The sequence below is a fragment of the Pelmatolapia mariae genome, linkage group LG1 (assembly GCF_036321145.2).
Source record: "Pelmatolapia mariae isolate MD_Pm_ZW linkage group LG1, Pm_UMD_F_2, whole genome shotgun sequence".
Lineage (NCBI taxonomy): Eukaryota > Metazoa > Chordata > Actinopteri > Cichliformes > Cichlidae > Pelmatolapia > Pelmatolapia mariae.
In genome coordinates, this window is record NC_086227.1 from 11,491,897 (window position 1) to 11,516,376 (window position 24,480).

Sequence of the window (24,480 nt, forward strand, 5' to 3'; positions counted from 1 at the left end):
TCGAAATACATCGCAATTACAAATTTCACATTGAAATTTCCTTTCGCGGCACTCGACAGCTCTACAGCTTGTGCTCATGTCTGGGTGTCCTGGATTTAAGGAATCAAACAGGCTTCCTCACAGCCCATCCCCCATGCCACTTTCAGAGCAGCAGGAAAAACGATGAAGGCGTGCTTTGCACCAGCTCCCTCCCCCACACACTGCTCCACCAGGCATTGCTGGGGCTTGTGGGATTAAGAATGGAACACGATGACAGACAAAAACAGTCCTCAGCACCTCCCTGCTCTGCTGTCTTTTATACTGCAGGAGCATGAAAAGGCTGCTATGAGGCATACAATAGAGACAGTGATAGATCAACTCTATGAGTGAACAAGATAAGTGTGGGTGAATAGCTACACGGATCTTTATATTGTTCCTGTATGACAATGTCAGCGTTGAAATTGTGCAAATAATAAAAAAAAAAAGAAGAAGACGAAGAAAATTTGACATTTACTTCACTTCATAGGGATTATGTTATGGTTTTGCATGACAGTGTGCATTACATTTTAGTCAGCCACTGGTACTTTACTGGCTCATGTGAAGCACATAATACCTTTGATTTCAACTGAGGCTTGTTGGCATTTATTTTTAACATGGAATAATCATTTAAAATAAGCAGGCAATTATCAAACCTGCTGTCAAGAACAGGAAAAAAAACACTGCTGTGTGGGCCATTTCCTGTAGATGGACTCAGCATCTTATACATCAAGGGTACCCTTTCTCATCGCATGGTAATAAAAGAGAAATCAGCAGTTGGTCTTTTCTTCTGCATCACATGTCAGACTGCTTTGGGGAATGTACATTTCCAAGCCTGCAGAAAGCAACAGGCCATTACGAGCACAATTTCCACAAGTCTACAGTATTAAGCACTGTTGCTTTTATTTCTCTATGATAAATAAAGCCAGTGCTGTTTCAAAGATACTTTTCACCTTATAAACAAGGCGAGCATTCTTCTTGCCAACACACATTTCGATATAAATAGAAAATGTTGTCAAATTTAGCAGGCTTTAGTTAGGATAAAAAACCATGTATGCCAATATGTTTGCTTTTTCTAGGAGACTAATGAATAAAAACAACTTATTTAATGTCAAAGGTACATCTCGCTAAAACGAGAAATTAAAAAATTCTTTTCACAAGGACAAATATAACCCAATCCAGTGATGTCAAACAGATACATGCAAAGTTAAAACCAAAAATAAAGGAAAACGTACCTTTTCATTTTTTACCTTCTTTAACGTCTTGCATTCTCCATTACCATTCTCCACCTCCTCTGGTTCAGTTTTTGTAGTCAGTGCTGGTACTATCCCAACAGGTTCAAGTGCAATATTCCCCATTTGATTGGCGTCTGCCAAGTCTGCTGATTGCGTGTTCTCAAAGGATGCGTTACGACTATTTCCCAAAGCAACCTGGGCTTGAGAGACAACGTCCTTCTCTGTGACACCTATTGCAACGACAGGGGCGCCATCTGTTTTGTCCTTCTTGCTTTTCCCACTAGCCCCGTCTTTCTCTTTTTTACCGCCGAGAACACCTCTGGAGGCTTTTCCCACTTTTTCCATGTTCTTCCCAGAGGTGGAATTGTTGCCAGCAGCTGCTGCACTTGCTGCTGTGCCTGTTGGCTCCCCTTGAGTCCGCCCTGTAGTTTCTTTTTTACCCCCATCTCCAGCTGAAGCTTTGTTATTATTGTCTTTAGAGTTCTTACTGCGCTTGTATTTGGATTTGCTTTCCTTGCCTTGAGAGCCAGACACTGGACTAACAAACCTGATGTTGTCAGGCAATGCCGCAACTGCACTTGGTGGTGCCGCCATACCGTCCTTGGTGCCAGACATCTCAAGTTTGTCCTTCTCTAAGTCAGCGTCAAGGTCAATAATCAGATTTCCAACACCGATATCCCACTCATCCCCGCTGTCGTAAGTGTCCACCGCATTAGAGTCCACACCTTTCCCGCCTGCAGTGCCACCACTTAGGGACATTTTAGTGCCAACGGCCCAGGATTGCCTCAGTGAGGTCCGACACCCTCTTAGACGGTTGGGACACAGGGGCAAGGGTTAGAGAATCCTCACGGTCTACTTGTTCCTGTCCCATTTAACCACATTTTATCCTAGAAAAAACAGAAGCAAGAAAACACATACATTAATCTCATATTTCAGACACAAAAATAACAGCACTATAACTCTGTGCTATAGTATTATATACATGAACACAGCATTTCAGTGGATACAAAAAAAAAAAAAAAAATAATCGTTTGATCATGAGCCAGTAATTCTCTGATGATCACCGTGCAAACCACTATGGTAATACCCACTGGTGTGACAGCGCTGCTCGAAACCCTCTCTTCATAATCACTTCCCACAGTCGTCATGGCAACCATGGGAAATGTAGCCTAAATCCTGCTTTGACAGCCAAGGTGGCCCCACTGTTCTGAATGACTGGCTCTCTTTTCACAAGCCACTGCTGATAGTGCCACTGCTGATAAATAAGAAGTAGCTGGCCTCACACTCCCCCGCATGGTTTATGGAGCCGTGCCTTTTCAACTCAATAGTACAATGGTAATCTTGAACTAACAGAGGAGCTTAAAAGCATGAATGAACCAGTGTACGTCTCAGGAGAACACCAGTTTGTTGTATTTGCTTACACAATGTAGCCTAAAGGTCATCACTTTTTTATATCTTTGGGCAAATAAATATGACATTCTTGAACAGATCTTAGCTGTATCCATTTGTGGACATACTGCAGATCACAATGGTCAGAAAAGAATGTTTAAAAAAATGTTCTCAAAACAGAACTCAAATCTGGGTTTGAAAAAGGTAAGATAGTTATATAAATCTTTTTGTATAAAGATACAAGTTTTTTGTTCTTGTTTTTTCCTCTGGAGTTTCAGAAAAAAAGATGTGAGCTCAATGTGAAAATCAAGCTGTTAGCGTGCTTGTTGTGAGTGGGCGACTGTAAAAAGAGGTTATTATTTACTATAAGAAACACTGAAAGTCTGCTAGGAGCTTTATTGTAAAGTACCATGATGTCTCCGTGTAATTAACCAATGCACAGCACAGCTTCACACAGTTTTACAGTTAGGTAGTTGTATTTTGACACTAAAGTAATAACTTGCCATTAGCTTAGTATTAGCAACAGGTATATAGGGGTAATGTATGACTACATTTATATGAAAATGGTGATTAACAATAGTGACTAAAAATAAGGTGCAGAAACACCACTTAAGGTCAGCATGAAGTTGAAGCTATGTAGTAATACTAATGTAATGAATTGAGATATGCGTAAAATAACCGAAATAAAACAATGCTTATAATAGAAGCAAATAATGATGAGTTCATACAGATTGTGTTTACATATTATAGGCTATTAAAAATATCTTAGTATTGTATCACATAAAAATATATCCTCAGAGGAAGTCAAATATTATAATCATTATAATACAATGCTGAATTTCATGCTTATGTCCCAAACATCTATTCCTGCTTAAAGTGCTCCTTTAAAAATGATGCTTATTGCTACAACTATTTACGGTCAGGTGGGTCTACAAAATGATTAGCTTTCATTTTCTGCTACATTTCATAGTAAAATTATGCTTCAGCTACATCTAATTATCTGCCAGTCAAATTGGCTTGGACCTAACCTTCTCAGAAATGTAAATGTGTCGCTGAGATGCAAACTACAACAACTGCAATTGTTTTGGTCGGCAGCAATATGGCGTGTAGCAAACCGATGTAAATGTTGCATGGGATTTTCTGTGAAAATTAATGTATATTGTAAATGCAAGTAGTAGTAGTAGTAGTAGTAGTAGTAGTAGTAGTAGTAGTGGAGTAAAAATGTAAAAAGAAAATTTGATTAAAATCCAGAATAAAACTTGCAATACGGATTCAGCAAACCTTTTTCACAATCAATCAATGCGTAAATGAACAACTGGCATTAAACAGTGCTTCTATAAAGGTGAGTCAAGAACTGATAAAAATCAAGGACATCATTCACAGTGTGTTACTAGAGATATCAAACTCTGCCAGTTAAAAAAAGAAATGGATAAGCATTTTACTTTTACTTTATTCATAAAACCTATAAATTTATAATGCAGACTTTTTTAAAAAACCACAAACCAATATAATTAAAATTCACATCTGAATGTTGGACTTCTACTCATGTGTATTTGGCTCATTTGAATCCTGTGGCATCCACCAAGAACTGTGACAGCACCCAAAGAGATTATATGGAGATATTAGCATATTTTCTGCCTCATTACTGCTGGTAGTACAATTAAATGAAATAAATGTTTCTATAATGGAAGAGCTCAAAGAATTATTCTTTATACCAAATTATCCAGTTATGACACATACCCACACAAGACTATATTTATAAGTTCAGTTACACCCTCCTCAGGGGGAAAAAAAATCTAAAGGATGCAGCACAGATGCTGGTGCACACTTACACCTACTAGCTCATTTTAATATGTACCCTGACTTAGCTCCTTCAAGAAAAACAGTGGAAACATCACAGCTGGATCACACAATACACACATCTCGTTCTGTTAAATGATCACCCCCAGCAGTGACGGAGGTAAAACTGTTGAACAATCATTTGATCGCTGCTTACTCCTCGCAGATGGCTCCCCAAAGGAACGACTATCAGTGACAGGTTTTGGAGGGGCGGAGTGATGCAGCTGTCCCTATATGACTGGGTAAACAGTTGTGAGGTCTAATTTGTCCAACACCTTGACAAAAGAGAGGTTGTAACTCTAGTGGCAGTTGACCCACTGTACTGCCCCTTTTGCTGGAGCTGCAGCGCAAGCCCCTTTTGAAAAAGCTGCACTGAGGAAATGTCCCAAAGAGTGCCCCATTGAGTGAAAGGCATGCAGGCTGTGTAACTCCCACAGTGCTTGCACCCCCAGCCTCCCCCCACCCCCTTTTTTTCACAGATCCAGTTTCATTCAGCTATCTATTAGAGGCCATGTAGGGGTGATTTAGCCTTGAGAGTGTAGAAAAAGGAGAGGGTTGTGATTTCTGGATTATTTCATGTGGAACACAGCTAATTCAGATTTGACATAATGTGGTTTTCTACATGTGACTGCTAGAGTATGTGTCTGTAAACAAGGCTCTGAAAATGACTACTGAGGCACCGGCCAGCCTCATTTTCCCTTTTTTTGCTTACCAAGTGTGGCAGACAGAAGCAATACAAAGGAAAGGTGAAAAATAACACACAGACACAATGGGAAATATGACAAGTGACTCTATTATTACTACCGGTAACTGACAGAGAAAATATGACTGCACTATTAAGGGCTCAAATGAGGGTAATTCTCCAAAATCTGACAAAAATAGCAGGCAATGGACGTCACACATTTTAAATCAAAAGTCAGAGCAGGTAATTATTGTTTGATTGCACAGACAGCCAGATAAGGACTCAGCTAAGGCATAAATGAGACGTGCCCTTAAATTAAGCATGATTATCTTTGCTAGGAACCTTCTTACTGTATCCTACTATCGCAAACCCAGAGATCCTTGAGACACATGGCAACGAAACCCATTCATTTAGATTATTGCATGCCATGATAAACACATATTTAATAGCACTACCAGTGGGGCCCAGGGCATTGTTTGTTGCGGCTCCTGGTATAATAACAATAAAAAAAGCTTATATAATGCTATAATGGTTTCTTTTTTTTTTTTTTTTATTGAGGTGCATACTTAGTCATAATGATTATTACCTCATCCTGAACTCAGTGCACCACATCTTATTAAGGACTGAAAGATGTTTCTCCAGAGTTGCTCTAAATTGTCGTGCAGGGCTGGAGGAGAGATTTGGTTTACCATATCTCACAGAGAAGAACACCTGCAAAATCTCAAATGCATTCCCCGCATAGCTGTGACTCTCTATATCAAGCACTGACTGTTTGAACAGTGAGGGATATCCAGTAGCACTTGTGCTAGGAAAATGCACCACGCGTATTCACTTCATATTTCATTCGTGTAGCTGACAAAAAAAAAAACAAAACAGAAAAAAACCTCAGCTCCACTATCCACATCCTAAAATCGATCATATTGCCGCTTTAATTCTCATTTTCAAACTGTATAACAGGTGAACAAAATGCAGTGAGCATAATGACCCAAAACAAGGGAGCATCAAAATGTGTATGCATATTACTTTTACAGTATTGTGGAAACTAAAAGCTGAATTAAGAGAAGGAATCTGAGTGATCTGGGTGTGTAACAGTGTGTTAATCTATATTACACAAGAACTCTCTCTCTCTCTTTTTTCCATTGGTTGAACACAATGTTTTGTTTTTCCCCTTTTACATTTAGCGTTGTTTGACTTTCACATGCTTTGGCTGCTCCATATGTTTCTGTATTGCAGTCTTCCCAATTGTGCTATAGTTAATTTGATGGTTGTGTAACTTCTTGTCTGCTTCTTCTATTGTGCAGCAGTAGTTCAATAACAAGATGTTTCCTTTAACGGAAAAAGTCTCCAGCAACTAGCTCCATTTAAAATGACTGCAGAACCCACTTTTAGCTGCTCAAATGTAATTAAACAAATGGAAAGAATCACAATTGAGGACTGCCTTTAGTCTGAAACCAACACATTATTCTGAGGTTTCTTTTAACTGCCTTTATTTTGTGTGTTTTAGTTGAGGTGTCTTTTTGTATTTAATTTATCTCCAACAGGTGAGATGCATGTTCCACTAGATTGTGATCAAGTGACTGACTTCCTATTGAAGAATATTCCACTTCATTACCTTCAAAAGCGCCCGGATTGCTTCTACGGTGTTTTAGGTTAGTTTCCATCTGTACTGTGAAGTAGCGTCCCATCTACTTCGCTACGTTTGGCTGAATCTAAACAGACAGTATTTTCTTTGTACACTCTGGATTATCCCACTGCTTTTGTCATCTGTCACATCATCAATAAACACCAGTGACCCAGTACCGCTGGAAGCCATGTCCAGTCTAATCTGGTCTTTTGGCTCTTGGTTTGTACCTTAAGGTAAACCCTCTGCAGTTCTTTTTGTGAAGTCTTCCCTTTATGCTATGCTTAGATAATGATATGCCAACCTCCTGGAGAGTTGTCTTCACCTGACTGCATGCTATGAAAGCAATTTTGTTTCCTTTACAAAGGCTCCTGTGATCATGCACCACTGTTCCCTTCATCTAATGTCCAGGTCTCTATGTACTGCCAAGCCCAAGCTCTCTCTCTCTCTGAAAAAAACAAATTTTTAACTGGTCACCTTTAATGTTGCGCCTGCAGTTTGGATTTTGCAGTTCCTTTGATTGCACAATGCTGACTCACAGAAAAATCCACAGCTGGAATAAACTACAGACTCTCTCACTGCTCAGCTGATCAAGAAATAATGGAGGAATAACCGCTACCTGTGCACAAAAAAGGTTTTGAGTCAGCTAACCAATAACATTTGGCTCTTGAAAAAAAAAAGAATGGGCCACACATTGTAACTGCAGTTACATTTTAACAAAAACTGTGTCAAGGTTTACATATATTCGGAAACAGCTGACTATTCCCTGAAATGGGCAGAAATAATTTGTCCATGACAGGAAAAAAAAGAAAAGAAAAAGAATACTGGGAAATAAGATAAACAGTAACAAGGCTCCCTTAGAATCTGTTCCTAATATTCTGCCTAGCAACACTACTGTGCTGTTTAGCTTATGGCTATAATTGATTGTACTGTAACACAGAAGCAGAGTATAGCAAATAAACACTAATTTGTATGCTTACTTCTTCTAAATTATTATTAAACCAAACAATGGCACATAAATCCGGTGCAAAAATAATGTAGTGGCATTTGTAGCTCTGGTAATTGGCTGCCCCCCATATCAAAGAATGTATAGGTCCACTTATTAGTGATGTTGATGCTCCTGGCTAGCTTCACATCCGAGGGAAAATCTTTGATTTGCAATAACATAATTTAGTACTGCAATGACAGTTTGCCTTGTGATAAATAAACAAATACTAAATATTCAATGCTGAATATAAAGTCCACTTCAGCGTTGGCATTCTCTAATCTTTCCATATTCAAGGCTTAGCTACTGGCCAGGTATATAAAGCTATAAATATAATAAATTCTTAATATGCAGGTAAGTTTAGAAAGATCTGCCATATCTTCATTCTAGTTTGTTCACATGGCAATTTAGTGCACTGTGGTTGTGTAAAATGAAGGCAGAAGGTGGGAACAGTTACAATCAAGCTTTTATTTATCCCGCTTAAGCTTTTATAAAAGACTCTTATTTTTTTACTCGAGGATCTTCAGACAGCACTAACAGTAACAAATGTAACTGTTATTAACCAGAGTTAAACCTGATTTTTCACTTGACTATGTTGTCTCCACCATTTGCTGTAACGAATGTGGTAACAAACAGTAGAGAACATCAAGCACAGTTTTGTTTGTCCATTTGATCTGGGAATTGATTAAAAAACTGTTGCTTCCTTGTCATAATAGTAGGGAAACCCAACCGTTTAACCTGATGTATTCAGCCCTGATTGGTGTGATATGTCACATATTCACATGCCTTGTTTAGATGTCTACGGCGTGTTAAAAAAAAACAAACAAATCTTATAGCTTTAACTGCTAGTAGAAGCCCAACATGACAAAAGAAGACCAACTTGAATGCTTACTTTGTCTTGTAAAATGTCATTATGGATACTTTGGGCAGAGGGGTGGAGGTGGGGGGTTAAAACCCAACGCCATGTTCTTCAGCCTACAGATGTTCTCAGATCTTCTTAATTTCACTCAGGGCGCGCATTCACAAACTAACCTCTGTGTAATTGGATTGTGTGCTTGAGCTGATTACCAAAAAATAAACACTAGCAGCCAATCAAAGTGATGGGAATCAGGAGTCTGTGGGTCAGCCAGCATCTTGAGCAGTAAAGAGGCCAACAACAGTAACTCACAATGCTAAGCAAATGGAGGTTCACTAGACAGCTGCCTTCCATATGAGTGAAGATAAATTTTGCAATCCCTCATTTCTAAAAGACTGATTTTTTTTAAATTAATACATTATACTCAACACCCTATAACCTCTTAATATAATATATATTCTGCAGTAGTCTTCCACGATTTCTGGACTGGCAGAAAAATGACTCAGAGCAAACCAGACGTAGAAGAGCTGCTGTTGGGCAGCAAAATTTAAAGCTCTTACACAACGCCGCTTTAAAAAGTATATTGTCCACAGTAGTGCTCCAGTAAAATGGGTTAGGTGACAGAACAGAAGTAACACTCTCTTACATCTTGCATCAATGTCACATCAGTACATAAACACTAAGGTGGACAAATAAGGCAACGTAGTCATCATTTGATCACAGCTGAAATGCCAACGTAAATGTTAAACCTGACTACAAATATTTACCTCTGCTGCCTCACAGACTGTTTTGGAATATTAAATAAATAAAATCTATTATGTGATCAACTACACTGACATTTAAACTATTTGCTCACAGAAAAGGTTAGATGCATTAGGAAACTGACTTCTTGACATTACACCCTCTCAGCATCGTATCCGAGCAGGTGTATTAAAGCGTGCACAAAAACCAAGACAAGCCTTTGCAGATTCCAGGAGACAACATTTTATTTTTGCTGCGACTTATTGTAGATGTCAGGGCAAAACAGGGAGGAAAAAAATCATTTAAAACTATTGAACCTTTTATTTATGACCACTTCTGCAGGCAACCCTTCCCAGTCTGACTTGGACTGACTGCAATCACTCCCAGAGAGATTTTGAAGGTTTCCTAATAATTACTGTCTGATTGATGAATGCAGACATGCAAATATGTTTCCACCAGTCAGATTAAGTCTTTGTTAATAAGCACGTGAGGAAACTGGAATATTTGGCATATCACAAAATATACCGACAAGAGCAACACATTCATAATTAACTTAATGGATCCATTATTACTGTACAAAACTGACCAGGCTTAGTGTTCACTCTCATTGTAAGTTCCATGTGTGGCAGGCTTCTTTTTCTGTGACCACACAAACAGCAGATTCTGGCAGCGAGTTAATACATCCTGCATGATTAATAAAATTGGCATAGTATTCGCCCTGCTTTAAAGACCAACTCTGCACTGGTGCGTTGTCAAACCGTTCCAACGTGTGCCTCGCTAAAGCTCTTGCATTTTTGTTCCAGAAGGAAATGTGAATGGACTTCTGAGTGTTTAGCTCACAGATGATAACCAAACCAACAGAACATCATGCCAGTTCTGCATTGTTGTACCTTTACAAATTAGGGGTGGGGTGGGGGACACACCTGCTTTAAGGTGTACACATTTGTCTAACTTCAGTGCCAATCACTCATATCAGTAACGGTACAAACTTTTCAAGCAACTGTTACAAGAAGAAACCAAATTCCTTAGTTATAAAACCTTATTGTTAGTAGTATCTATTTAAGGCAGATGACTGCAGTAATAGGGGAAATGTCATGGATGGAAAAAGATGACATCTTGAAGTGACATGTCTAATAGTGGGGAAATGGTAACTGCCAACGGATTCAGCTGGGGGCTATACAAAAATCTACTCGCCTAGTGAAGCCACTGTAATTATGTTGTATGCTTAAACAAAGCATTTTGAGATGATCGCTCTGCACAACAAAAGCTGCCAGATTAAAGAAATGAAAAATGGCACAACAGACGGGGCTAACAACTACTTTAATTTTTATAAGGTGCTGCATTTTTACAGCTTATGCCCCTCCCCCTCCTTTGATAGTGATATCAATAGATTAAAAGAAAGAATAAAGCCTTGATCTGGAGGTTTAAGTACTTGACAGATTAAGGCGACTCTGCGTGAATTGTAATCAAATTGAGATAAATATCAGGCTTGAACTATTCGAAATAAACATATGCCTCAGATGATTCAAAGCTACAGAACATCAAGCGCGTTTACGGTCATTTGATAATGGAAATGCTTGCCCCAGTAAATCAAATTCTTCTGCCTGTCAAAAAGTATTAGTGAAATGCTCTTAGAAATAACCTCAGCACAGTGTTAACACTATTCACCGCTATTCATGGAAAAGAAAACATCAATAAAAATGCACTAAAAGATCATCTGAATTTTGTCAAGTAGTCAAAGAGTGGTGGGTACTTTAAAAGGAAATTAGACTCACCTAAGAGCAGAAATAAATACTCACACTGTGGGTTGTCTGTGGTTAGAGCTGATGCAGAAGGCGAAAAGAACACGCACACGTTGGCAAGAGAGTAAGAAACCCCCAATCCTAAAACACTGACAAAGAGCCATATTGATTTTTCCTCTGCTCAAAGAGGACTCGAGCAGAAACAAGAGCAACTCCATTAACATGCCGAGCCATTCCACTATGCCATGATTTCTGAATTACCAACGCTAGTCTCTAAGATTCTCAAAACACTTCTAATTATCTCTGCTCTCTCCGTTCTATAATTGAGGCACTCTGTCTCAATGGAAGCTGATGTAGCGGCAGTCGCGGCATCTACTGTGGCACGCTTCTTTGCGTCCATGGTCAGCTGCACAATAGGCACACTGACTGCGTAATCTCCCAGTGGAGAGACTTTAGGGTTGATATTGCTAATGAATTTTAAGTAATATATTACTGCATCCATCTATATGTTTGCGCGTGGGGCAGCTAATGAGCCACAGGAACACTTCAAGATGACAAGTATTCATCTAGCCTGTCATCTCTGCACACCAACATGAAAGTGGAACGTCGTCACAAATACCACACCAGGGGCTTTATCACCTATTTAGCAGTGAAAGATAGAAAGAACATCTTATTACTTAAAAGAACACACTAAACCAATACTCTGCATTTCATTAAAAATAACTACTTAGCATTAAGCCTCATATAGAACAGGGTTGAGTGATATGTTCCACTAACCAGCACTATGTGGCAGAACAATATAATCTAGACAGTTAATAAAATAAACTAGCCCAATTCAACTTTCAATTCTTTTTATAACACACACATGTAAAATCTTCTAACGCCTAAAAACTACCAGCTGCGAACTCTGAATCACCAACAGCTGATATATCTGTTCAATCCCCAAAACTAACAAGTCAATGAGAACAGCTGCACAAAGACATCTAGGCTATTTTCTCCTTTTATTTAAAATGTGTACAACACTCATGGTGGAATTGCTTCCAATATCTTAAAATGTCAGTGGAAAAAATAAAAATAAAACCAATCACAGCTTTGTTTATCAGTCTTCAAAGAGCTACACAGACTGCACAGACAAGGACAAAGCGGTAAAATTAGAATGTTAATACTGCAGGACAAACTGCCTTGTTTAAGAGTAATATCTCCTCTGTGGTAATGATGATTGACTTCGACAACATTACATTCCTCCAGAAGGTAGTGAGACTTAAAACACTCGATGGAGCCCTTTAAGCCAAAACAGAAAAAAGAAAAAAAAAGATGGTGCCATTTGCATTACAATGCAACAGTATATTTAGCATCTGAGCTGTTTAAACACTGAAACAGAAGGGACCATAGCAATAACTTCTGTGGTAATATCAGTTAGAGCTGATGAAGAGGTTCCCCTTGACGCAAAACAGTCTTCCTTCTATAGGGGTTCAAGATAATTCAACAAAGAGTATGAAATTTCATTCCACAGCTCTGGTAGTCTTATCAAGCCTAAACTAATTTGGTTACAGACAGACTGTTGGCAAGTGACAACCACTCAGCAAGACTGTGAGATAAAAAGGATCAAGTAGTACATTACAAAGAGCTGCTTAGCAACATTATCGAGTACATCAAACACAAACTAGACAAAATCAAGTGCAATCTAGACATATCTTTTTTGACTGCTATCACGTGAATAATTTCTAAATGAAACTGGTTTACTAATGCTTACTGCAATGGTAGAGCACAAACTCATTAACCGTGAAACTAAATTATTCAGACGAAGGAGAATAACAAGTGTAGATAAGGGAGCTCTTGAAGTGCTTTGTGTTGACTTTAGGTCGACATCTACAACCCCACCAAAGCAAGATATGCGATGTTGGTAAAATGAAAACCTCAGGGTATGTTCGCGTTACGTGTTTGCTGTGCTGAATTTAATGTCTGGTCTTGACTATCTGTCTTACTTTGCTGTCAACATAGTGTTCCTACATGACAAGCAAAGTGGAAAAAGATGACATTTTGTCATACTAAGTGCCAAAAGATCCACGTCCATCAAAAGAGGTTCAAAAATAGACATATTCAAACCCCCCACCAAAAAATAAACAAACATTAAGTGGAAGCAACTTCCTGGTTGGCAGTGTTTTTAATCCAAATACCATAAATACTAAATACTTAAACAGGAGCTCAGTAGAGGAATGCATGCATTATATTGAAAACACACAAGGCCAAATGATAGAAAGTGCATCCAAGAGCACCAGCATTTCAGTATTTTAATAACATTTATCAAGAGGACTAGTCCATACAACTTAATAACATCTACTGGTAAGCACACAGACATCAGCCCTTTTACTCAAAATCATTTTCACTTGTGCTCATTTGCTTTCGACATGATGGAGTATGATTTCTGTTTAATGGGCATTTTCTTTTCAGCACCTCATTGGCTTTTTAGAGATGGTCTTAAACTTGAGTCAGTGAGCTGTTGAAAATAAACAACCCAGGCTTTAGCAGTAGGAAATCAGCCTTTTATCTTCTTCTTTTTTTTATTTTGCTTAGGAAGTCTGCACACTGAGTGAAATGACCCTGAAATATCTAAGTGAAATCTCTAAGAGCTGACTGAAATCTCAAAATGCAAAGGAGAGGTCATTCAGTGCTTTCTTTATCATCTCCTTTAGCATTGGATATACACTGGATATACCCAGCAATCCTTTAGGACAACAAAACAACTAATTCTATATTTAATTTCTTGTAGCAGCAGCTTTCAAAGTGGGGTGATGTCAATAAGGCACACAGGTCATGCACATCATATGCCGTAACTTAATGTTTCCATATACTAAACTATAAATATGTTGTTAAACCCACAGGCAAACCATGGTGGTTAGTGTTCTATACATAAAATGATCACAGTGATGCACAGATGTGAACTACATGAACTAATACCTACCCTAGGGCTGTGCGATATGACAAAAATCTCATATCCCGATATTAAGAAATCTATCGTCGATATAACGATATAAATTGCAAAAATGTAACATTTCCTGTAAATTCTGTGAATCTCGGGCATCTCGACTTGCGTGAAGTGTTTCCAGCTGGGCGTCGTGTACCTGGAGTCGAGTGTTTTAGCTGATGCATGGAACTATACATTTTTAGACATAAGTTGTAACGGCCACTGTTTTCTTTGTAAGTATTTATTACACAGCATGCTGCGGAGAAAAGTCTGTTCTAACGTTTGAGTCTAAGGTTTATTTTTTAGCACCTGGCGGCTCTTTTTTGCTTCTCATCCGTAAATACTCTGCATCTTTCACGTGACTCGTTTTATTTTGAAAAGCCTCAACAGGATCTTGAGCTTTATTGTGAAAGGTTTATGTGGAAAATAAACAAACGGACACGCCGTGGTTTTACCGTCGTTGTTGCTAACGAAAACGCATAAAAAACAAGCGCTTGTCCGTCCGTAGTGTGGTTATATTAAATATAAGAGAAAGAGAGAACTTTAAGAAATTAATATAGCCACTACAGTGACCATCAAAATGATGAAAAAATATTGCCATAAACAGTTTATTTTGCGACACCACGAAACAAACGATAGCGTAAAATGAAACGATAGACGTTTTTCTATCGTCATCCGATATATATCGTTATATCGAACAGCCCTAACCTACCCCCACCCATTAATCTAACCTTTAAGGCGAGAATAAGAAACATTACACAACAAATTTGTAATAAAAACTCTGTAATGTCATAGATGTTGGTCCCTATTACCCAAAAGCTTTATGCCAGCTATGCTGTCACAACAAGGCCAGTGTACTTTTCATTTTCCTTTGGTTAAACATTGTGTACACACTACTTTGGGGGCACTACCGAAACCTTTTAATCTGTTTTGACCAAATTTGTCTGGTGATTCTTTTTTATGTCCCACTGACAAGAGAAAGTCTTGGTATTGTCTTTGTCTTCTAAGCTTAAAATAACTTCCTGTTAAGTGTTGGCTGCAGAGTGGCTGACATCCTTATAAGAACTTTGTTTGGAACATCAACAGAGACCAGTTTCAACATATTATTACTTAACCTAGTGTAGCTGGATTCCCTTAGCACCTTGGGTATCTTTCCATATGACCTCACGAATTCTCCCTCACAAATTTACTTTACATCATGCGATTTTTCACTAAATTCAAGAAAAGGTGTTTTAGTCAAAGTGATACAATCAAGCTCCTCCTCACTTGAGACTTTACTCCGAGTATCTGCTGTCAGGCTTTAGTCAGTCATCAAATTTAGATCATTGACTGATTTCTTGACTTAGACAATACTGCACGCACTAAGGCTGCACATTTCCTTTTTCACACTTTTAAATCAGAGGACAGTCAGTACACAGAAATCACAGCTACCACAAACACTTTCATGTAAACTTGCAATTGCTAATCTGCAAGACTTCAGTTTCAGTAAAATGGCGGGGAGGAGCTTTAGTCACAGACTGGCAGGAAATTGCATCTGCATTTACATCTATGGAAAACTTGGGTAAATATGTTTGGGTAAATATTGCCAACAGCGAATATCTGATGACTATGCAGCAAGTACCAAAAAACAACGGACCAACTCTTTCTCAGTTGGCTGAAAATTCCAATGCAGGGCACAATCATACTGTCAGTAACAACAGTCGAATAACAATTACATACAGAAGGATTTCAAGATGAGGGTTGAAGGGCTTAACCCTCTCATTACACAAGTGTGTTTAGTGTTGCAAAAACCATAGGCATGAGAATGGTTTATAGAGAACAGGAAAAAAGTGATGAGTCACTCATCATAATGTAGACGTGTGGGCTAGCCCTCATTACCTTTTATCCTGTTATGAAACATTTTATCCAAATGGGAGTGGTCTCTTCCAAGATAACAATGCCTCACTGAGAGAGCACGAGGTCTCACTGAATATTCAATAGGTGACAAAATGATGTGATTGGCATGCTATGACCATCATGGTCACCAGATCTCAACCTGGTTTACTACTTAAGGGAGAATCTGGACCCTCATTTTAAGATATCACAATCATCATTCTGGAAGAACACTCCTGCAGCAGAGCCTCATGGACTTTGGACTTTCTTAGTCCAAAGTCAAGTGAGGTGCCTGTAAGGACGGAGCAGTAGTTGGAAGCCATCCACAAAACACCGATCCACAAATTCTACACAGGAATGCCAAAAAATACACACATTTAGACGACAGCATAAGATTGCAAAAATGTTATGCGAGAATAGACATTTGTTTTTTCAGATCACTAATAATGAACATTATGTATTTTCCCAACGTTTTAAAGATAAAAATCAAGGTTCCAGGTTGAAACTGGGAAAACTTTAGAAAAAAGCACAAGAGAAAAGGTGTACAAGTAAGAATGCAAAATTATAATGTCTTACTATATATATATATATATTAAAAAAAAAAAATCAGGTGTAGTATGCATATACCAGTGAGAGACAGTGCTGAAGCGCTTTGCACCGACTGTGAAATGTTAAAGTATTATTTCGAATAGCCGATATATGATCTTTACCCCATCAATCAATATTAAGGTTTTCCTCCTCGACCCAGAATGTAAACTGAAAAAGGAGCTGAAATGTGCGAGCTAAAATAAGCTTGTTTTATTAACTTAAATACTGACTGACAAATGAGGGAGAAGGAAGAGATGTGAAAGGAACATGGCCTCGGGCTAAAGAGCAGAAAGTCCCTGAATAACACTGCTCTCTGTGTCTGTGTGTGTGTGCAGCAGAAAAGATAAAGACACTACTTTTTTCCCTAGAGTCTTTTGTCGACTGTTTATTACATGCATTCCTGCACGGGCAGCTCACCAGGCAGGATTCCAACAAATTCTTAGTGAAAAGTGAAATACCCATCTGCACACAGTGCATTCAGTCAAGTTAATGGTATCTACTCGCAAATTCTCTGGACGTTTCAGGCTTTTATACTAGTTTATTCCACGAGGAATCTTCTATTAACCTACTACACTGAGGAAGACTGAACAATAGAAATCAGTAATAAAGCAACAACAGCACCACAGTGAACACTGGCGTAACCGCTCCTACAGAGTGTCAAAAGTCCAACTATGAGAAGACAGCAGGCCACTGGTGAGTGACTAATACACTGCACTACTGTTTGTACCATAGACAGTTGTGGTGTTGCCATGTGAATGTCCAACTAGAGAAAGGCCGAGGACAACCATTAACCTCAAATAACTGCCTGCCTCTCTTCCAGCAGCTGCCTAACAGGGGCCAAGTCAACAAGCGAGGCTTCAAATGGCATTGTCACTCTAACATGGTGGCTACCCACAATCAATGCTGCACTGATCTGTCCCTCAGAGACACAAGTGTCACGTGCAAAAAATGACAAGAATCAAGAGTAAGCAATAATTTGGACCCAATTCACTCTCGATCAGAAAACTGGTTTTGACAGCGTGGAATCTATTGCTGACAAATTATCTGCAGCACACTATGTAAAAATCACATTTTAAATCAGGAGTGGGCAATCAATTTCCCCAAAGGGCCAAATGAGAAACTGGGACCAACAGGCTACACTAAGTTCTGCTTAATATTAATTGTATCTCTTATAAGCTTATTGGCGTGGCCCTCCACAACAGTCCCAATTTTTCATGTGGCTCCTTGGGAAAATTAATAGGCTGCCTCTGTTTTAAAGGACACTTTAACTTTGTACTTGAAGCATAAAGACTCACAACGCAACTGCTCATAAAAACACACACACACACACACACGCACACACACACAGAAACGTAGGCAGTAACATCTGACAGTAAGGCCTAAGGTGCACACTCTATCACCACCAATGTTTGCAGTGCTGGAAATCGTATGCGAGGTAAGAAATGCATTCTATGCTGCATTTCTGTAATGGGAAAATAGCCACATTAAATCATTTTCTTTGACTTGTGTATTACACAATACCTATAATAGGGTATAGCTAACGAGTGGTCCCACTTTTCACTGTGTATTAACCTTAAACAATACTGTTTAATATAGTTTTTAATATTTGGAGCTACAGTGCATCTTCCATGCTGGACCATGTGACAGAGGTCTAGACCAGCTTTCCTTTAGAACGTGAGTTTAAATACATTCGCCTTATATGGACATTTGACATTCTTGTTTACACATTTGCTGCCACCGTGACCACTTGGTCATCCATTAAAGGAAATGTGTTTCCGCCTCCAAAAATGCAACTCAGCTATGTCTGAGTTCAAACGCGCCATCACTTAGAAAAGTAAAAGAGCTCAGGTTTGCTTGCTTTGTCCTCGTGTTGTCACCAATGCAAATGATTCTCCTTCAATTCTCCATCTACCTCTCCTATTCCCCATGCCTGTTTGTTCTCCCTTTTCCCCAGCATCATCAATTTTCTTTTATAGCGGCTGCCAAATTAAAATGCAAAGCAAACAGGCTTTCTCCGGCAGATTACTGTATGTTACAAGTAAAAGCTAAAACAACCAATCACACAATATGCAGACCATACCATGTGTGCTCTTTTTTAGCTGCAGCATATTTAGTCCGATATATTCACACGTTGGAGCATCCTAATATTTCATTTCACTACTAATAACACTAAAGCTGAATTTATGCTTCTCTGGCAAGTTGTTTCTCTGCTCCTTTTTGTAGATGCCTACGGCGTGGGAAGTGATTTATGGTTCAGCGTAGGATTTAACCCGTTGGCTGTCGTGGCATTGCTACCTCACTATATGGATGTGTTGTACATTTTTGTGCCATGCTGTGTATTTATTTCCCAACCAAGTAATATAATTTACCTTCATGTATTTGCTATGCTGTGCTTACGTGATTTAAAAAAAAAAAAAAAAAGCAAATATGTCCATGTTGTTTACATTCTCAAAAAAATAGGAAATGATGGTGAAGACTAAGCTGTTCCATTACTCCCATGAACCCTTTACAGCCTGTGTTAACCTCACACTGCTACATCTTAATACAAAGGCATAAATCTGCCCTAAGCAGCTGAGTGAAACATTACACACCCATATTTTTCTGCAAACCAGTCAGGACAGTTCAAACCACTAATGTTAACGCCACAAGAGCTACTACTTGCGAGACTATGTGCGAGTGCTGCTCCATTTGCGTGTTTTTGATTAACTGCTTTCTCTGCCCACAACCTCGACCTTAAATAGGATCTCTACTCTTGAGAGTAACCGGGTTTCTCCACTGATCTTCCTTGATCGTTTGTGAAATCGCATAACACAGTTTTATCGGGGTAAGACCTACATTTGCTGTCCAAATAAGTGAATTTGTTCCAGCGTCTTGTCAGATTAATTGGAAAAATGAACAGGGACAGATAATAATGACTTCCTGCAGGCTGATTAGATTTAAATTTCCTGATTTCTGGCATTAGTATTTTAATTCATTTGCATTTTGTGGTGCTTTCCGTCAGATTTTTTGGTTGCACAAAGTAATCTGGTGATTATCTTTTTGATAAACTAATTATCAGCCAAAGAGTCTCATTATAAATTTCCCACAGCGCAGAATAATGTTGCTAACCAACACAATGTTACAGATCTGATTTCCCCTTTGTTTTTGTTTGGTGTTTGTTTATTGTGTTGTTCATTATTTGTTTTGAGTTTTGATTATTATCATAGACCTAAGCATATTTTGCCAACAGCACACAACAGCCCCAATCTGGTTGGCCTAGGTAGAAGAAGGACATAAGAATCAGTGTGCCAGTTAACAAAAACTGCCAGCAGACTACACAAAATAGTTGGAAGTGATCCAAATGTGGTCACCCAGGGTAACCAAACAACTAGTACTGTTGAAGCCTGAGGCCCCAAATAAGATTTCCTGTAAGTACATGCCAAAGCTGACTGTTGTATAGAAGATTGGTTGATTTCATTGGGATTTTTTTGTAAAGCCCATCTGATACTGGATTTTTGGAACCAATGCTGATACTGACTTTTATGCTACAGTGACACTAGATAAAACAGTGGCGGGAGACTGTAGCACCAAAAAATAAAAATTACTGCGTCTCTGCTTCAAAGACAGAGACTAGGTTTGTAACCACTATTCAAAGCGACTTTGGTGTGTCAAGATGGTGATGAAACAGAGCCAGTTTGTTATCAGTTTGTGATTAAATGAGGTCAAGCTGGCAATTACATGAAATCTCTTTATGATAATATGGTGATTCACTGTAAGAAATCTGTAACAATCGCAAATCTGTTGCTGTTTACATACACAAAAATTCACATTAAACAAAGTCCAGTCAAGACTGGAAATTCCCCCTGAATAATGATGTAGTTATGGCAGGGCGGGGCTTAACTACAAAATGATAGACTTTTGGCAACCTTGCTTTTATATGAGAATATAACCAGAATACAACCACTTGGCAACTAGATGACAACCAGTTGAGCGCCGTCTCCTATTGCAAAACAATGCATTGCAGATAAGCAACTCATCGGCACAGACTGACTCAGATCAATTGCGATGTTTTGGCAATTGATTTGTGTTTATAAATTAGACAGCATTTATGCCCAAACCTCTGCTAATCTGTCTCAGAGTGACTGCAGTCAGTCTGAATCAGACCACAACTTTTTGTGAACAGGTTTCCTCCCCAAAGGCGACCCTGGCAGAAAGTGGTCACCACAAGTACTTGAAATCCGTTACCAGTAGCAAACCAAGCCAATGGAGTCACCAAAATCTTGGTGACTCCACTGACCAAGAAGCCAGCTTTCCTAATTTTTTACTCTAGTGTGACTGAGCCATTAGACAACAAAGGTTTTCAACAGTGATATCAGTCAATTAGCACAAGAAAGCTCTTTTTAAATTTTTAACTACTACATTAAACTTTTCTAGTCAACAAACTTCTAATGATACACATTTCTAAATTAACTCAACACCTTTTTGTATTAAATTCTATTAAAGAAAAAACAATTCATATCAACACATTTAACATTTACACCAACACCAATAAATCTGCAATACATCCATTTCCAGTTTCAGTTTGTTCTATCCGATAACATAAGTGTAAAGCACATCTCAAATCACTGTACAATTTAAAGCAAAAACAAAAACCTGGCCTATTACCGTTGCTCGAAGATCCAGCACTAAATTCTTCAATGATGTCTTCACTACTGAACAGCTGAAAATACATAATGCCTACTAAACTAGCCCCATGATATATTGAGCCCTGCAAAAATCAAACAACTACAGCCTTTAATCCCAGTTAATTCTTTATCCATGCACAGTAAAAAGGAACTGGACATGATCGCCGTGCACCTCAAACGACAACCCTTTGGTGGGTTTTAAACCGAAGCCGCTTTGATGGGAATGCGTTTCAAACTAAAACGACATTAAAATTCTATACATCTGTTTCCATGCATGCCCAGGCAGAGAGATGAAACAGGATAGTAGATTTCTGTTAACATTTGCACAGTTTTAGACTGACGAAGGAAATGGTGCTCTTTGAAAGTGGTTGCCGTTCCAATTGATCATCCGTGTTTTTCACATTAGACTGCAGCAATTGTGGATGTTCTCTCATTTACTCATCAATATAACAAGCAAGGCTGGTGTCATCTGAGAGCGACAACGGTTTCTCTTTGATTCTACAGATGACAGTGGATTCTGCTGTATGATTAGGGCAACAGGGATAGAGCCTCCCACTCACTGCCACCACGCTACACTATTGATGTGCTCTGAGGAATTCCCGCGCATCACTTCAAAGACCTTTCTTGCTCTACACTAAGCTCAACTCAAAAACATATCTTCATAAAAGACCATGACATTCCTACAGCTAAAAGCAAGCTTATATCTGGGAAAGACATAATTGCTTCGCGTCAAAAAATGGATATGCTGTATGTTCTGTAGAGCAACTTAGAAAAAAATAATATTATATTGTAGCATTTTCTTTACTATTTTAATCAACCATTTATAGATGTGCATGTAGCAGCGAAAAGATAACCACTGTCAGGAACAAGTGATGCACCACTGATTAATGAGGTCACACTGCTTATGAATGGAGGAGTGAAGGCAGCACTAAATGCAATGGTGTGGTAAAAAACCCCAAAGGTTTTGTAATAACAGAAACACAACTATCCTTTTGAATCGACCCCCATAATTGCTGTGGCTTTTCTTTCTACAATCACACGGGACGATACATCAAACCAAAAGCAAATGAGACAGCATTTCTGCAGCACTCAAGTCTGTGCTGCACCACAAAAGCTGACAATATCTTTATAGCCTGTGTGGGGGAGACTTGAGTGTAACCTGGGCTCACATCCCAGGAAAAGATGGATCACTGGTTTCTGGCAAAACAGCAGCTGTGCAACAAGCATTCAAAGTGCCCCCCCTCCCCCGCTGTAATGGGCAATTCACAAGTGAGAAATCCAATCAAAGCTGCAAAACCTGAAGCAGAGCTGCATATTCTGATACGACATTACAGCCCGCACGACAACTGTCACATCCTCAACTTTGTCAACAAAATGGTAGCCTCAGGAAATACAGACGGCGGCAACATCCACACAATCAGTTTTCATATATAAAATCTATTTTGGGGGCCAGCTGAGGTACATTTTTCCCCCACTGCAAGCTTCCCTAGCCCACCCACACAATGGATGGCTCAATAAATATTGCCACCTATTCTGACTGTCAGTTTCCATTGTCCTGCATTTACTATGCTTGAACAAGCAAATAAAAAAAATAAACATAAAAGCAAAAAAAAAAACCCCACCATTTTAATAATTGCATTACATAATTACGCATTTCAGTAATATTTTGCAGTTTTTCGGGTGTATCGCAGCTTTTAAGCCTTGCTGCGGCCTGTTACATTATAATCTCGACAGTCATGTTCATATCGAAAGATGATGGAAATTACATAATCACGTCTGAACCGTCCACCCACCTGTCTTTCCACAAGCTACAAAAACAACACAGGACACTCCACGGAGCACTTGATTGATTACAGGAACTGTTTAATCAAAGTCTGAACTTACTGCAGACCTAGTCAGCTGTTACAAGCAGATACAGCATAGTCAAAATTCACAGGTAGCCAAGTGTGCAACACACAGCGGCACAGGCTAAAAATATAAACAATCAACCGTTTTCTTAAGTTGTTGTCCCCCCAAAAAAAGGATTTAAATATGCCATCAGAACGTATTGGGTTATCAAAGCCTATGCTACTTTCTCTTCATGCTAGAAGTGTGAAATGAAGTCCCAGGTGTCTCTCTCACTCCTTTTCATCTGTGTGCACATGCAAAGGAAATAGCGAAAGCTGCACCTCTGCAGGTTAGCTGTTCCAATGGAACACAGTATGCACTATGGTAGGTGGGTAAGTAGCTATTTTAACCAAGTGCTATATTGCATTAACAATTACTGACTACAATTTGGAGGTCAGGTCATGTAGGTAATGCTGTTTTTCTGAAGGCACTCAAGCGTTCCATGTTAGAGCTTCCCTGCAGTGCTTCAATAAGCCCATCCCCCCCATCACTCAGAGAGGATCGCTTCAAAAGAATCTTAACCTTGGAGAAACGCTGCATGTATGTTTTAAAGTACAAAGATTTTCATCTAATCACAACCTGCCTATTGACACTAACTGCATTAAAGCACTCGCCACTTCACAAAGGGAACTGTGGAATGCATATGCGTCTCACTCCTCATGTGATCCATTTCATTGCTAATGTAAAACCCAGAAGTATAATTGAATACGTGGATATATGTGCACACCTTATTGTAAAAAAGGCTTAATTCAAGTGGTTTGAAAATAAAAGGCACCCATAAGCCTTCAAATGACCAGCTACCTTCGAGGATATAGGTTAAATCCTTTCTGAGTTTGCTATCAGTTGGTGTGTGGCCATGAGATGACGGCAGCCTTACAAAGCCAACGTAATCCCCTTGTCCTGGACTAATCTAATGCCCTGGACCTCAAAACAAACACTTTTTAATGCTCTTCTTGCACAGTGTTTCTTTGGTATATAGTCTGAGGCACAACAGATTTTTAAAAAGGTGAAAGGCTGGTCACAGTTAACGTAAAACAAATCTGAGCCAAAGCCCAGTGCAATCACGTACATTAGTCACTTTTACAGTCAGTTGCTGTCCTTTAAAAACATTACATACCAGCAGCTGAGTTATCAAGGACATCAGACTGTTGAATAAGGAAATGGGAATTTCCTCAAGTGGCGTTGCTCTCGTGTTCAGTCACTTCACAAGCTATGGTCTGTCAGACTGTATAAAATCTATCCGCCATGCTATAACAAGGATCCTAACACCCTTACAATGATTAAAACAAATTACTACTAAAAAAAAAGGTAATCAGATGGAGAGGAACTGCCTTTGAAAAGGTACTGAGCTGGAAAGAAAGCTATGCCAGCTCTATGCCTTACAGTGAAATTGCTCAAT

The 24,480-nt window shown here is 39.0% G+C and overlaps 1 protein-coding gene across 4 annotated transcripts in view; it reads right to left on the reverse strand.

Annotated features, from left to right (window-relative positions):
• The window catches only part of LOC134626395 (zinc finger protein 609-like), a 77,476-nt gene that overhangs the window by 49,782 nt on the left and 3,214 nt on the right, over positions 1-24,480 (reverse strand). For 3 of the 4 annotated variants that reach the window (XM_063472201.1, XM_063472183.1, XM_063472193.1), the window contains exon 2: positions 1,251-2,137. In XM_063472201.1, the coding sequence (XP_063328271.1) occupies positions 1,251-2,009 (759 nt within the window). In that variant the 5' untranslated portion in view covers positions 2,010-2,137. The remainder of the gene's footprint in view (positions 1-1,250; positions 2,138-24,480) is intronic. The other variant, XM_063472211.1, reaches the window with a different exon arrangement.